Below are 15,437 nucleotides of genomic sequence, written 5' to 3'. Positions count from 1 at the left end.
TAAAAGGAAGAAAAGAATGTAAAATCACCCTTTTCACCACTGTGGCACCGCAGGCTGTCCTTGTGTACACCAGTCATCTTTCAACTACATGACTAGCTGGATGTTGCATAATACCAGGTTGACCGCGTTTCCTTTTAAAACAGGAGGATATGATTACACTGGCAGAAATTTCATGTTCTTACAGCAAGGAGCGGATTCGACTATCACACTGACCTGACACATTGCTTCCATGGGAAAATCCGAATGGGAAAACAGCTAAAAATGAATGCTGGAGTGTTTCCTGCCAAAGGTTATAGAAGAATGAAGTAGATCAATGTAGAAGTACTTCCTGTTTTTTTTTTTTTTTTTTTTTTTTTATAAATCTTAAAAGTGTAGCTAGATGGGATTTTTAGTTAGGTTTCATTAGTTAACTCCTTTAGTTAAAAATGAACAAAATGAACAATACTTCTGCAGCATTTATTAATCTTAATGTTAAAATCAAAAGTTGTATTTGTTAATGTTAGTTAATGCACTGTGAACTAACGAACAATGACGACTGGATTTTTAACTAACATTAACAAAGATTAATTAATACTGTAACACATTGGTCTCAAACTCAATTCTTGGAGGGCCACAGTGCTGCACAGTTTTGCTCCAACCCTAATCAAACACACCTGATCCTGGATTACTAGAAACTTCCAAGCAGAGTTGGAGCTAAACTGTGCAGAGCTGTGGCCCTCCGGGAATTGAGTTTGAGACCACTGCTGTTGCATGTATTGCTCATTGTTAGTTCATATCAGTTGATACATTAACTAATGTTAACAAATGAGACATTATTGTAAAGTGTTATTGAAGGTTACGCTTTATGTAAGCAATAAGGGACGAGAGGCTGTACTATACCGTGAATAAGTCACAGTTGAAGGGCGTTGTTAACCCTTTTGCAACCCCTTCAGCCATGACTTATTCACGATACAGCACTAGCCTCGAGTACCTTATTGCTTTTATAATACGGTTACCACACAATACAAATATTAAAGCCAGAAATATCATTGCAACTTTCATAAAGTAAACTTTTTCTTAAAGCCTTCCTTCCGCCGGAAAAAAATAGTCCCCGACAATGAACAGCAACAGAAGTTGCATTATCACGCCATTAGATGGTGGCAAAGACTGTCTTTATGAGTGTGTCAGTCAGTAGCGAAGACTTTTACCTTGAAAAGAATGAATTGTTGTGAACACAGAACAAAAGTAACTGACAAATGCTTTGACTAGCGCTGTCAGTCACGGAAAACCCCTGTTAAAAGAACAAGATATTGCAGCGGCCATTTAAAGATTTTTTTTATTATGAACATAGGACTGACCAGAAGGAAAATGCTAAATCTGAATGCAGGTAACGCACAATCGATCTCTTTCTCACAATACTCTTCTACATAATACAGTAAGTATCAATGAACAATATCAATTGAGAACAAACAGTTTACATTGTTAAGAGTGGTTGCTAAGGGTGTAGTGATACACAGAACCGTTGGGTGAAGCAGTCATAGCCGTGTTTTATCGTGAATAAAACACAGCTATAGACCTTATGCGCCAGAGAAACATGCGCGCCGCCATCTTTATAATCTTGTCTTTGAACTACATTTCTATGGCATCGCTGTCGAAGAATAATCAGCTGGTGAAGTGGATTGTAGAGTTAATGAAAGTTATCGTGAGCATTGTAATGTTTAAGGCAGATGTCTTAACAAATGTCAGTAGACCCAGAAGATTTTAAAACGAGCAATTCATTGATAAATACGTAAGATCACTGTGGGAACACAAACCGGAAGTCACTTTCCCGCCGGAACGCGCACCCTCAGCTGGACTGAGTGGCAAAAGAACCTGCTGCATGACTGTATTTAATAGGGGAAACTGCGAAAACGCAAGTAAAACAAATGATTGCATTAACGGTTGGGCTCGAAAGTGTTCCTTATGACATGTCAAAGAAACCTAATCCATGGATATTGGCATGCAGCCAGGAATCGTGTTTCCTGACATTTATATGTGCCTGATTTCTTCGCCGGGGAAATACATAAAGCAAATCTGCCTGTGAACGCTTTATATAAATACAATATAGGTAGGTCTAAATCGGAGTGATCACTTATATCAATGTTATGTATCGTCATATCGTCCAGCCCTAAAACTTGTACTGTTTTTGTCAGTGTTTATTTAAAAACACCCAATTATGCAGAATGTAAGATGGTGAATATTTAATTGATGAGTTGTTAACACAATATATAACAATACAATGTAGAGGGTATGATTTTACCCTAAAATCCAACATTTTGACACAAAATGATAACTGCAAAACATGTTTCTTTGCCTGGAGTCCAGCTGTTTCTGTGAATTGCAGCGATCCATTTGCTTCCAAAGATGGCCGCCGAGTGAAATGACTTGTCTTAAAGGGACTTTGGCGTTACTTTCTCTCATCTAACCTGGGATGTTTGATTTTATAACAGCAAAAAAGTTCCAAAGTAACTCTAAAGTGTTATTTTGTTGTAAATTTAAAAGTAATGTGTTCCTTTACTAATTATTTGGAAAAAGTAATCTAATTACGTAACTCGAGTTACTTGTAATCCGTTACACCCAACACTGAATATAACTATAGTAAGTACATGTGTAACTACGTCTTGTTAAAATAAAGCATTTCCAAGTTAATAATGTGCATATATAAAATATAAAGAAAATTTAACATTTAGATGGATTGGTTGAATAATTATTTAGAAATTAATTATTCGGAAAGTGCGATAATCAAGTGTGACAATGAAGTCACAAGTGGCAACTGTAAATAAAAATGCTAGATCTTTTCTCTGACCTAACTTTTCACCTTTCTAGTTTTTTTTTTTTTTTTTTCTCATTTATTTTTAAACAACTTTATTCAAGGTCTTTTTACTGGATGTACGATACATTTCCCTCCAGGTTGGGTGTCCAAGTGTATATGTTGGGTGTCACTGTAGGACTAACACATCCCATAAGAGTCCCCCTTATTAAGATTTCCCATTGTATGTCAATTGTTATTTTGCCACCCTTGGGTGAGTTACCCAAAATGAACTTTCCGTTTCAACCTCTCCTCTCTCCTCCACAGGGGGAGGAATTAAAAAGTAGAGCTGCAAGAGTTGCAAAAAAATCTTTTCCCTGCAGCCGTGCTTCTTATGAAACGGATCATCGAGTTGAGAGGAGCGAGCAAGCAGTGAAAGGGAGGGGTAGAGCAGAGGCAGAGGGAGGAGAGAAGAGGGCACACGCACCCGATCAGAGCACAACAAACGGCAGTCCACCCTGAGCCTGGGGGAACCGAAGGCTTCTCACTCAGTCAGCAGGACAGAGTACACTGGACCAGGAGCTTCAGACCGCCACGCTCTCAGTCTGGAGAAACCTGCCAGCGAGGCACAACCTCAACACATGATCATAGAGCAGCAGGAAAAGGCAAGACATCATTGCTCTGATTCTCTCTCTCTTTCAAGCTCGCTCTCCGCACACACTCTTACTCATTCTCCTTGACGCACACAGACACACTCCCTCATTATCTTGCATGTGAGTGAGGCTATTTCTCTCTGTCCTGAGCAGAAACCTCTGTGCTATTCTTACACAGCTGCAACGTTGCTCCAGCTGCCGTTTTCAAAGAGAGGTGAAGACAAACTGGTGCTTTTCTGCGTGGCGTGTCGTTCAGAGTCAGACCTATCAAGCCTAGTGGGACATCCCAACCATGGAGGACACTCTCACCTGTACTCCCACCACCTTTTCCCAGGTCTTCGGCCGCCAAGGACAGCTGATGCAAGCTAGTAAGTACCTGAGATTTGTCATATTGGGATAGAAAAAACATGCTTTGTAAGGTTATGTCAATTTGCAGGCCTTGGGGTTGTAAATATGAAATGGACAAGTCTCAGCTGAGTGCTTGCTTATGCTCTGTGAAAGCTCTGCTGGTGAGACCATGGTCCACTGCAACTCCTGATCTCTTGGTTTAGGCACCCAGCATGCAGAGGGAAAACCAGCTCTTCTTCCCTGCTGCTTTCAGCCCGCTAATGAGCTCCACACAGTCAAGAAATGTGTCTGCGGGTGTGTGTCTCTCATCTTGCTTATGGATATAGTAATCATAATAAGTCAGTCATGAGGGCTGGGGCTGAAAGAGGAACATGAAAGTTGTGTTGAGCAACTAACTCAAGATAGATTTTTTAGGGTATTTTTTATGGAGAATCTCACCAGTGTAATTCTGAAACAGTGCAATAATTCCTTGACAGCTTCATAAATATTGTACTCCTATCATTGATGAATTATGAATTTTGCCTTACAAAAAAATCCCAGTGCTATAAATAGATGCCGCTTCATAACTTATGTCTCACAGATTGTACTTCTGCATTTAATGGCTTTGTACTGGTTTTGTATGGCAGTGGCTTGTACAAGTGTACCAAAATACATCCGACCCTTGTCTTAATTTAGAATGAAAATGGAAACTAGGTGACAAATTAGCACATGACAACTTGTAAACTTGAAATTAAACACATGTAACATATTCAGGTTTATTATAGATAATATAATTTAATGTAAGTAATATATTAAATCTTTTATTTAATGTGTAATATATTTAACATATATACACTGTATGATTTTAATTACGTGCCAAAATATAAACTGATCTGTTGTACACACTCTGTTGCACCATGAAAATATGAAGGTTTTTTAATAATATTCACATACTTTCATTTATTTTTCATTTATTATATAAAGGAATATGACTTAAACCCTCTTTACATTTATAGTACTTTTTGTTCATTATTATTATTATTATTTTTAAATAATTGATCACTGCTTAGGACTGCAATATTTATGAAGCTGTAAAGGAATTACTGCACTGTTTAAAAAAATACATTTAACATACTTTTTTTTTGGTGATGATTGCTTTTGTAAACTAACTACCTTAAAAATAATTTTAGTCTACTTTCATGTTGTCTTCGCAGATATCTCTGGCTTATATCAATATCTTATATTAGCTTATAGCAGATTTGTACTCATGTCAAAGTTACAGCTTGGATGTCGGTGGAGCAATTGAATTAAAAAGACTTGCAGCAGGACGCAAATTACTCAAACAGCAGTTTGTAAATGACCGTGATACTAGCAGTAATGACAGTCCAAGCAGATTTTAATTTGATGTTTAATTCGATGTCTCTACACATTAACGTGACAATTAGCATATGAATGCCATGCTGCCAAATCGCTGAAAAAAAAAAAAAAAAAAAAAAAAAAAAAAACTTGATTACCAAGGTCTTCTGGGACAAAGTGTTAAAAAACGTACATCTACATATAACAGCAATCCTAGAGAATATCAGACAATGATGATGGTCCATTTTGGAGTTTATATTACATATACATTTGTTTTTGATAAGTGCTTTCTTTCACAGGATTGCTTCCACATGTAATGATACAAGCTAAAATGGTTTTAATGCTAAATATCAGTTGGTGAAAAATGCAAATTTTATATTCTATTTGATGATATTATGGAAGCTTGTTTCCGCCACTAAATAAAAAATAAAAAAGTTAATTGCGACTTTTTATCTCACAATTACGAGTTTACATTTCACAATTCTCACTTTTTTTCTCAGAATTGGAAGACATAAACTCACAATTGCAAGTTATAATGTCGGAATTGGAATATATAAACTCTCAAATAAAGTCAGAATTGCAAGTTATAAACTCGCAATTGCTAGAAATAGTGAGAATTAGGAGATAAACTCGCAATTCTGACTTTTTTCTCGCAATTGCAAGTATATATCTTGCAATTCTGACTTCTTTTCTCAGAGTTGTGAGATATAAATTCGCAATTGCGAGTTATAAAGTCCAATTCTGAGGGGGAAAAAAAATACTTTTTTTCTCAGAATTGCCAGTTTATAACTCACAATTCTGACTTTATATCATGCAATTCTGACTATATCTCACAATTCTGACTTTATATCTTGCAATTCTGACTTTATAATGTAATTGCAACTTTATGGCCCGGTTTCACAGACAGGGCTTAGACTTAGACTTTAAGTAGCTTTTATAAACGTTCACTAGAAAAAAACATTAATGGTTTGCATTCTGAGACAAAACAATGGCATATTTTAAGACATGTCAGTACAAGTTTCTTTCAGTTAAAACACCTCAAACATGCATTTTAGTCTAAGACTTGCTTAAGCCTTGTTTGTGAAACCGGGGGAAAATCACGCAATTCTGACTTTATTTCTTGCATTTGTGACTTTATATAAGGCAATTCTGACTTGTAACTCGCAATCGCAAATTTATATTATATTATATTATTCTGAAAAAAAAAAAAAGTCAGAATTGTGAGATGTGAACTAGCAATTGTGAGGAAAAAAAAGTCAGAATTGAGATAGTCGCAGTTACCTTTTTTTTTTTTTTTTTTTTTTTTTCAGTGGCAGAAACAAGCTGGTATGGTTAACATTCACAGAAAAATATCATGTAGATGTAGTCAATGTCATTGGGTTTTATGCCATGATTTCAGTTATTAGCTCCCTCAGACCGTGCATGAATTTAAGGAAATGTCCTCAAACTACCTTCCTTTGGGTGAGAGATTTTTACACTTTAAACCTCTAGAATCTAATTTAAAGTTCATCTTTACTCACAGTAACTGCATGCTTGCTAGAAAACTTAGTCAATTTTGCAATTTCATGTGATAAAGTGCATTATCAGAGTGGTAGATTATATGTGTGTGTTAGCAGGGTGTTTTGAGATTGGTGGGTGAATGGCAGCAGTGAAACGGGACTGGCTGGGGGTGTTGGGTTGGCTCGAATGAAAGTCTCTCTCTCTCTCTTTTCGCTCTCCAGAAATAGAAGAAATCTTTTATAAATAATGCCCTTTGTTTGCTTTATTTCTGTGAACTCATTAGCTGTTTGGTATGCAGGGATGTATTAGTGTCTGCAGAGTGTGTGACATTGCCATGATTAATATTCTGCGTGTGGCTTTGGAACACTGAAAGCCTCTTTACTGAATTTGTGTTTCTGAAGTGCCTGAAGATGAGACACCTCTGCAATATCTGAGCCTCAGCAGTGCCGAAATACTGTATGTATTACCATCAGCCACTTCTCTGTGGCTCTTTGCTTTGAATGTCTCAGATTCTGGATCATCCATAATGATGAGATTTTGTAGTTTCGAAACATTCTGATGTCTCGTTCCCCGTGGACGCACTGGACGTGAATTTTTCTGAAGTTACTGCCTTTGTAAACAATGACCTGATTTGAGAGATCTTTCATTTTTTCATTAAAATACGTTTTTTTTTTTGTTTTTTTTTCCTTTTATAATTTGCATTAAAGTCTTCCTGGAGGAGGATGTGGTGGTTTTTGGTGCACTTTCGCCTCAAACAATTTTCTCTTTAACATCGATCAAAGTGCTCTATGTTTGCTCCATAAGTGTTTTTGAAAGATCATCTTCAAGCGATGCAAAAGGATCCACAGCGCAGATTTCATTGGCATGGCGCGCCACTGCTTTTATGTTCTGTGGTCATGTTTATATGGATATGCATGAGCATGGCTGAGATCCAAGTCTTTGCACTCACCCGCCGACACACAGACTGTTTTGGCTGACGTAATGGACGTGGCTGGACGGGGCTGCGAGTGTGAGCTCATTTGTGGTTGTCTGCAGATGTTAGTGATAGCACAATATGCAGCGCCAGTGACTCTGATAGGAGTTACACGGATGTGATGACCTCTTTTCCTCACTGCAGGTTTGATTTGAGAAGTGCTTACTGCAGAAATAAGCCTTGACACTGCATACAAAGTATGAACTCACACACGCATACATTTTTATATTTACTAGCCTACGTGTCTCTCTGGAATACTTGATTCTGATTGGTCAAATATTTTTGTATAATAGCCGTTTAGTTATATTTAGTGCCATTTAGTTTCCTACAGTGTGATAGTTTTATGTCGTGTCACACCGCTCTATTTCTTCTCACATAATGAAATAATTTCAGCTCAGATCAATATTTCATGTCCATTTATGTGCAATAAATAATAATTACTGACTGTACATTATCTTTTAAGTATTTTCCCATAATTCATATTCATAAGCAGAGAAAAAATCTAACAATCTGTAATTTATTACTAAAATTTTGACCGCAAATGTGTGCCATAATGGTAACACTTTAAAATAAGGCCTTTATTTGTTAACATTAGTTACTGCATTAAAGGGTTAGTTCACCCAAAAAATCTGTCAGTAATTACTCACCCTCATGTTGTTCCACACCCGTAAGACTTTCATTCATCAAGATATTTTTGATAAAATCCGATGGCTCAGTGAGGCCTCCATTGCTAACAAGATAATTAACACTTTCAGTGCCCAGAAAACTACTAAAGACACATTTAAAACAGTTCATGTGACTACAGTGGTTCAACCTTAATGTTATGAAGCGACGAGAATACTTTTTGTGTGCCAAAAAAACAAAATAATGACTTTATTCAACAATATCTAGTGATGGGTGATTTCAAAACACTGCTTCATGAAGCTTCGAAGCTTTACAAATCTTTTGTTTCGAGTCAGTGGTTTGGAGCGTGTTTCAAAATGCCAAAGTCACGCCCCCCAGTGGTGAACCTTTGAAATTTAGAAATACTAATGACGTAACGAAGACTTGTTTACTGAAATCACATGACTTTGGCAGTTTGATACACGCTCTGAACCACTGATTCGAAACAAAAGATTTGTAAATCAAAAAAGTGTTCTCGTCACTTCATAAAATTAAGGTTGAACCAGTACCAGTAAGATAGTCCCATGGACTATTTTAACGATGTCTTTACTACCTTTCTGGGCCTTGAAAGTGGTAATTATGTAACTGATAATTACATATTTTTTCATCAAAAATATCCTAATTTGTGTTCCGAAGATGAATGAAGGTCTTACGTGTTTGAAACGAAATGAGGGTGAGTAATTCATGACAGAATTTTCATTTTTGATTTTTCATTTAACAGATACAACTTTAGACCTTAGACATGTTAGTAAATGTTGAGATTAACATCGACTTAGATTAGTAAATGTTGTAGAAGTATTGTTTATTGTTGGTTCATATTGACTGATGTAGTTAACTAATGTTAACAAATGAAACCTTATTATAAAGTGTTACCATTTTGACTTATTCTTTCTATAATGCAGGTGATTTAGAATATAAATAACTTGTACAATGTTGCATTAAAATTGCTTGATAAATTAGAAAACGCACTATTAAACAAGCAGGGCTATAATCTAATGATTATTTGTTATACTCTCTCTTTGTTGACCTGGAAGCACAGAAATCAGGTTTGCTTTTGCCAAGTCTGTTTGTGCCGAGCTCAAGAATAAGTCACCTTTCTGCATCATTGGCCCAATGTAGAGGAGGTAATATAGCAGTAGGAAAAGAATAGCATCAGCAGAATTGTCTGGAAGTTGAGACATCTTCTGTCACCTCTACCAATAAAGTAAGGGCCAATCTGTGTCCCTCTAGAGGAATGAAGTCATGATCTTGTCCTAAAGTCCTATATTTGTGCAGAGAGAACATAATCAGAGCTCTTCTGGCACTATAATATAATGAGGTGCCAAAAGATACTTGCACACTAAGGCCAATTTAAATTTTTTTTGAATATTAGCATATATTATAAAATAAAAATGTTGAGAAAAATATATTATATAATTCTGTTTTCCAAAAATGACTCAGATCTTCTAAGAAATGCTATACATAATTTATTATTTGTTTGCAGATAACATTTGTTGATATTTTTACATTTTTGTTGGCCCACTGTCAATAGATTTTGGGTTCATTGCATATAAAACGCTATCCAACATCGTTGTTGTCATATTTTATTTACAAATTTGAAGTTAGTAGTTTCTGCTACTGGCATGTTGTTAGTTGCAATGTAACGACAAACAACACAGTTCTGCTAAACTGCTTGCATATTAATCTGACTATTTCTCCCATATGTTTTCAGGCATATTTTCATGGGACATTAGATGCTTACAGACTGTCACTTTAATATTGTGCATATGTTGCTCATAACAGAATGTTACTCACAACACTGTACTGCACTGTTAATACTAGGTTTTGAAGAACAAACTTGTAAAGATTGCAAAAATTGATTGTCTTGAAACACTTTCTTTGCAGTGGTTATAATTTTAGGTTTACTGACAAATCTTTATTGAGCCAGAGTCATTAGATGTCCCTCACGAGGCCCGACAATCACTCCATCTGGGTCAATAGCATCTCTTTCTTAATCACTATTATTGAATCTCACAACTATCCGATCATTGGCTTGAAAAGCAGCCAAGATGGAAAGGACATTGTTCATTTCTAATTACTTTCACAGAATGATATAGGCCTTTCAAGTTTTGTAGGGTAGCACCTTTCTACCAAGTACGAATTTGCTGATCGAATGCCGCAAATATTAATTCCAAGAACTTTGGTGTTCACAATTGGACAGAAATCAATTTTTCTTCTAAGTCTATTGGAAAGAAACTGGTTTTAAATGGCAATGCAACCGTTAGTGCAGAAAAGGCTTAGCTTACAGGCAGCACGCGTTGATTAGAGCATTCTCATGAATTTTAAGCAGGGGCCAGTTTTGTTTGAATTTAAGCTTTGGAGTTTGAAGATTTCTGAGCTATTTCACTTATAATAAGAAAAGTGATGTAACTCCCTCTAAACTGCAAGAAGTACACACAACCCCTCCCCTGGAGAGTTTCCATAAGGAATAAGTTTAAAAATGATGTACCGCATCAGCCTGTGTGGATTTGCCTGATGCTGTTTACCGTGAGGTTAGGTGTGTGATTGTAGGCTAGTCTACAACTTGGCATGCAAGTTTTATCCAATTGACGGGTTACTTTGGAGCCTAAAATTGCTTTGGATATCAGTCCCTACACATGATGTTCTGAACTGCTCTGAATAGTGTTTACATCTGAGGGAATATATTTTGACAGAGGCAGCTGGCAAGACTTGAGCAGCTAAAGAACTTCCTGCATGCAAATTTGTTTTCTTCTGAAACCACTTCAAAGGGATCTCATAATATGTCTGTGGCAAGTGCGTCGTATTTTTAATTTATTTATTTTGAAAATTTGACACATCTTCCGGAATGTGGGATTAAATCCACATATTTCATTTCCATTATGTAACTTGAAGACTGCTTAATATTATCAGATCCTCCCCAACCTTCCCCGTCGCTCTCTCCATCTCTCTCTTATTTTCTCTCCGTAGTCTTTGTGCTGCAGAACTTATTACACAAGGGTCAATTTCACACCTTTCTGAATTTATGCATTTGGGAACTGCTGTAGTATTTTCTCCTGTCTTTGTTATATACAAGAAACCTTGCACTACAGTTTTATAGCAAAGGGCTTGTTCTGAGATTAGGTTTCTGTCATGCTTTAGTAGCCAAGCATCCGTTTTTAACATCTGCAACAGCAGATTATGCTGCTCTCTTCTCTCCATGGAGAGAATAATTTTAATCACTTGGAGCCTATTTGGTTTCTCTGCCTTTACATAGGATTTACTGTGTAACTCCCTTACTTTATATCTGGCATATATACAATATTTATCAAAATACATGTATATCTACTTATTTTATTCAGCAAGGATGCATTAAATTGATCAAAAGTGACAGTAAAGACATTTATAATGTTACAGAATATTTTACACAAACTTACACAACACTGTTTTCAACATTGATAATAATAATAAATCAGTATATTAGAATGATTTCTATAGGATCATGACTAGAGTAATGATGATGAAAATTCAGCTTTGCCATCACAGGAATAAATTACATTTTAATAAATAATAAAATAGAAAGCAGTTGGTTTAAAGTATGTTCATATATTTCACAATATTACTAACAAATGTAGCCTGGGTGGTAAACATCAGAGACTTCTTTCAAAAACAAAAAAAATCTTACCCCAAAACTTTTGAACAATAGTGTCTATATTTATAGGATTCGAATATATGGTTTTATATCTAAATATGTAGTTAAAGGGTTAGTTCACCCAAAAATGAAATTTCTGTCATTAATTACTCACCCTCATGTCGTTCCACACCCGTAAGACCTTCGTTCATCTTCGGAACACAAATTAAGATGTTTTTGATAAAATCCGATGGTTCAGTGAGGCCTCCATTGCCAGCAAGATAATTAACACTTTCAGATGCCCAGAAAGCTACTAAAGACATATTTAAAACAGTTCATGTGACTACAGCGGTTCAACCTTAATGTTATGAAGTGACGAGAATACTTTTTGTGCGCCAAAAAAAACCTTAATAATGACTTTATTCAACAATATCTAGTGATGGGTGATTTCAAAACACTGCTTCATGAAGCTTTAAGAATCTTTTGTTTCGAATCAGTGGTTCGGAGCGTGTATCAAACTGCCAAAATCACGTGATTTCAGTAAACAAGGCTTCCTTACTTCAAAAGTGTTTCGAAATTTCAATGGTTCACCACTGGGGGGTGTGACTTTGGCAGTTTGATACATGATCCGAACCACTGATTCGAAAAAAAGATTCGTAAAGCTTCGAGGCTTCATGAAGCAGTGTTTTGAAATCGCCCATAACTAGATATTGTTGAATAAAGTCCTTAATTTGTTGTTGTTGTTGTGTTTTTTTTTTTTTTTTTTGGCGCACAAAAAGTATTCTCGCTGCTTCATAACATGGATTGAACCACTGTAGTCACATGAACTGTTTTATATATGTCTTTTGTAGCTTTCTGGGCATCTGAATGTGTTAATTATCTTGCTGGCAATGGAGGCCTCACTGAGCCATCGGATTTTATCAAAAATATCTTAATTTGTGTTCTGAAGATGAACAAAGGTCTTACGGGTGTAGAACGACATGAGGGTGAGTAATTAATGACAGAATTTTCATTTTTGGGTGAACTAACCCTTTAATCCAAATATAGCAATCTGTAAACCAGTAATTCCAAAGTCCAGTAAATCCAAATTTGTGAACTCCATACTGGACTGAGTACATTTTTCAGTTGTTATGCTGTTAAAAAAAAGAATATTTGCATGTATTAAATACAAACTAGAGATATTGTTACCAGTGGTCTCAGACTTTTGTAGCTTTTCAAATGGAAAAACCTTAAATGTGCAGCTTCAGTAACAGATCTCAAAGCTTGAATGCTGCCTACATTTTCATTGTCGGCATGAGCATTCTTGACAAAATGGATGTCAAACATTTAATAAATCATTTACCACCTCAAGCATGAGCCATAAAATGTGATTTTGGTTGATGTAACCTTTAAGAGTGTCACACTTGCTGGAATTTTCCATTCAGTTAGCTTGTTTGTTGGTTGGAGAACCATTTGCTGTAGAAACACATTATTGCTCTTTTTGTTTTATGTGTTATCATGTAGAGACGTTGCTCAGTTAACACTGTTATCTGTTTCAGACTTAGACACGCACCGCTCTCCCGTCTGTGTGCAAACTGTGACTTGAATATTAAAACAATACATTTTACTGCTCAATAGTGATGAGTCTCCTGACATCGACTAGATGTGGTTTTTTTTTTTCTCTTCGTCAGATGTTATTGGCTAAGCCTGTAGGATCGGGACATATTAAAAAACATGGGAGGAATATTCTGCCTGCTCTTCCTAGATGTATTATGAAAACTGTGTTGAATGTTATATGCTTTGACTTTCATTTGACTTAAGGCTCAAGCTTTATCTTTGCTTGTTCTGCCTCATCCTTTGCTCAAGGAGGAGAGCTGCTGTCATTTTGCATGCAAAATGGCAGATATTAGCAAACAATTCAGCTTGTGTTGACACACAGGGATTGAGAGGTGTGACAAAAGGGGTTTATTTTAAGCAAGATTAAGCAAAATGAGGACACCGCTATGAGTTCTGATGTCAGCAGCCATGTTGGCTTTGCTTGGTGACATGTAATAGACTAAAGCTTATTAGTGTTCAGTCACACTTTGGGTTCCCTCCAGGCGACGCTTGATTTAGACATCTGAGGCAGAGCTGGGGCAAACTTTCTTGCTGATTTGAGATGATTAAAGGTAATACTGTGATGAGAGGTACATTCAGAAACCTAAGGGTATCCAGTCTTAGCAGTCTTTGCTAATGGCCATTGCTTGCCTACACTCTAAAAATGCTGGGTTGAAAATGGACAAACCCAGCGATTGGGTTGTTTTAACCCAGCAGTTGGGTTAAATGTTTGCCCAACGCACTGGGCAGTTTTATTTAACCCAACTATTGTTTGAAAATTACTATATTATCTGGCTTAAAATGAACCCAAAATAGGTTGGAAATTTAAAATCAGACACATAATTTAGTAGAGGCAACAATAATAATCAAAATGTGAACATTTATTAATAAGCAATTTAGTAAATGTTTATTGTTTAATTATTGTTCATTAAACATTAATAAATGTTAATTTATTAAACATATTAATAAATGTTAATTTCCACCATATTTTGGGTTCATTTTAAGCAAGCAATTCAGTAATTTTAAAACAATAGTTGAGTTCAATAAAAATACCCAGCAGGTTGGGCAAACATTTAACCCAACCGCTGGGTTTGTCCATTTTCAACCCAGCTTGAGTGTAGCCAGATGTCCTCCTTGTTCTTGATTTCATTCGTGATCAACATAGTTGGGTGTGGGATCTGACCTTAAAGAAAGGTTATGTAAATGTTTTGGTGAACCAGATTTGGTGAACCTTGATATTTAACACAATTTATATACAACTCTTGATATTCAGTAAAAAATCCTGAAATAAACTAAAGAATTAACTTTTTGTTTGTGTGATGTCTTAGTATTCCAAAATGTTCCTAAAATTCAAATTTGACAAATGTATCTGCAAAATGAATAAATGTAAATGTTGCAGCTTCAGAATCGAGTAAACCAAAGAAAAAGATAAGAAAGTAAGAAATTATAGTACATCTAATGCAATAGCTATGCTGATTTCAAGAAAAATGATCAATGTTGAATATAGTCAGTATAAGAATATGTAAGAATAAGAAGAATGTATGATTTGTTTAATAAAAAACAAAGTAATGAAATATTATTCAGAAATCATTCCAATATGCTGATTTAATGTTTAGGTAACATTTCTTATTACAGTCAATGTTGAAAACAGTTGTGCTGCTTCACATTTTTTTGGAAACCGTGATAAATTTGTTTTCAGAAATCTTTTGTAACATTATATCTTTACCGTCATTAATGATTCATTTAATGCATCCTTGATGCATATTTATATTTATTCAAACCAACAAGCCTATCAGATGAGTTTGATTAATGGATTTTTATTAAGTTCAAATAGGCCTGAAAAAAAGGCTTTTGTAATTCACCCGCTTCCCAGCGTGCATTGCGGCGTTAATAACTAATATGGTTTGACTTTGCCAGTTTTATGTACACTTATTTTTCTTTTGTTGTCACATTTACTGTCTTGTGATGTCAAGATGTGTTTGCTCTTCTAATTAAAATGGTCCTTCAGTTGTTAGC

At 35.7% G+C, this 15,437-nt stretch overlaps 1 protein-coding gene across 4 annotated transcripts in view; it reads left to right on the top strand.

Moving 5' to 3' along the window:
- The first annotated feature begins 3,213 nt into the window (after positions 1-3,213).
- The window catches only part of kaznb (kazrin, periplakin interacting protein b), a 168,244-nt gene continuing 156,020 nt past the window's right edge, over positions 3,214-15,437 (top strand). Inside the window, exons 1-2 of one of the 4 annotated variants that reach the window (XM_051912274.1) lie at positions 3,214-3,432; positions 3,599-3,788. In XM_051912274.1, the coding sequence (XP_051768234.1) occupies positions 3,713-3,788 (76 nt within the window). In that variant the 5' untranslated portion in view covers positions 3,214-3,432; positions 3,599-3,712. The remainder of the gene's footprint in view (positions 3,433-3,598; positions 3,789-15,437) is intronic. The other 3 variants (XM_051912279.1, XR_007932580.1, XM_051912280.1) reach the window with 3 other exon arrangements.

This window comes from Ctenopharyngodon idella, chromosome 11 (assembly GCF_019924925.1).
Source record: "Ctenopharyngodon idella isolate HZGC_01 chromosome 11, HZGC01, whole genome shotgun sequence".
NCBI classification, from domain to species: Eukaryota; Metazoa; Chordata; class Actinopteri; order Cypriniformes; family Xenocyprididae; genus Ctenopharyngodon; species Ctenopharyngodon idella.
Note: the sequence above shows the minus strand (reverse complement) of the source record. Positions and strands in the feature narration are given on the sequence as shown.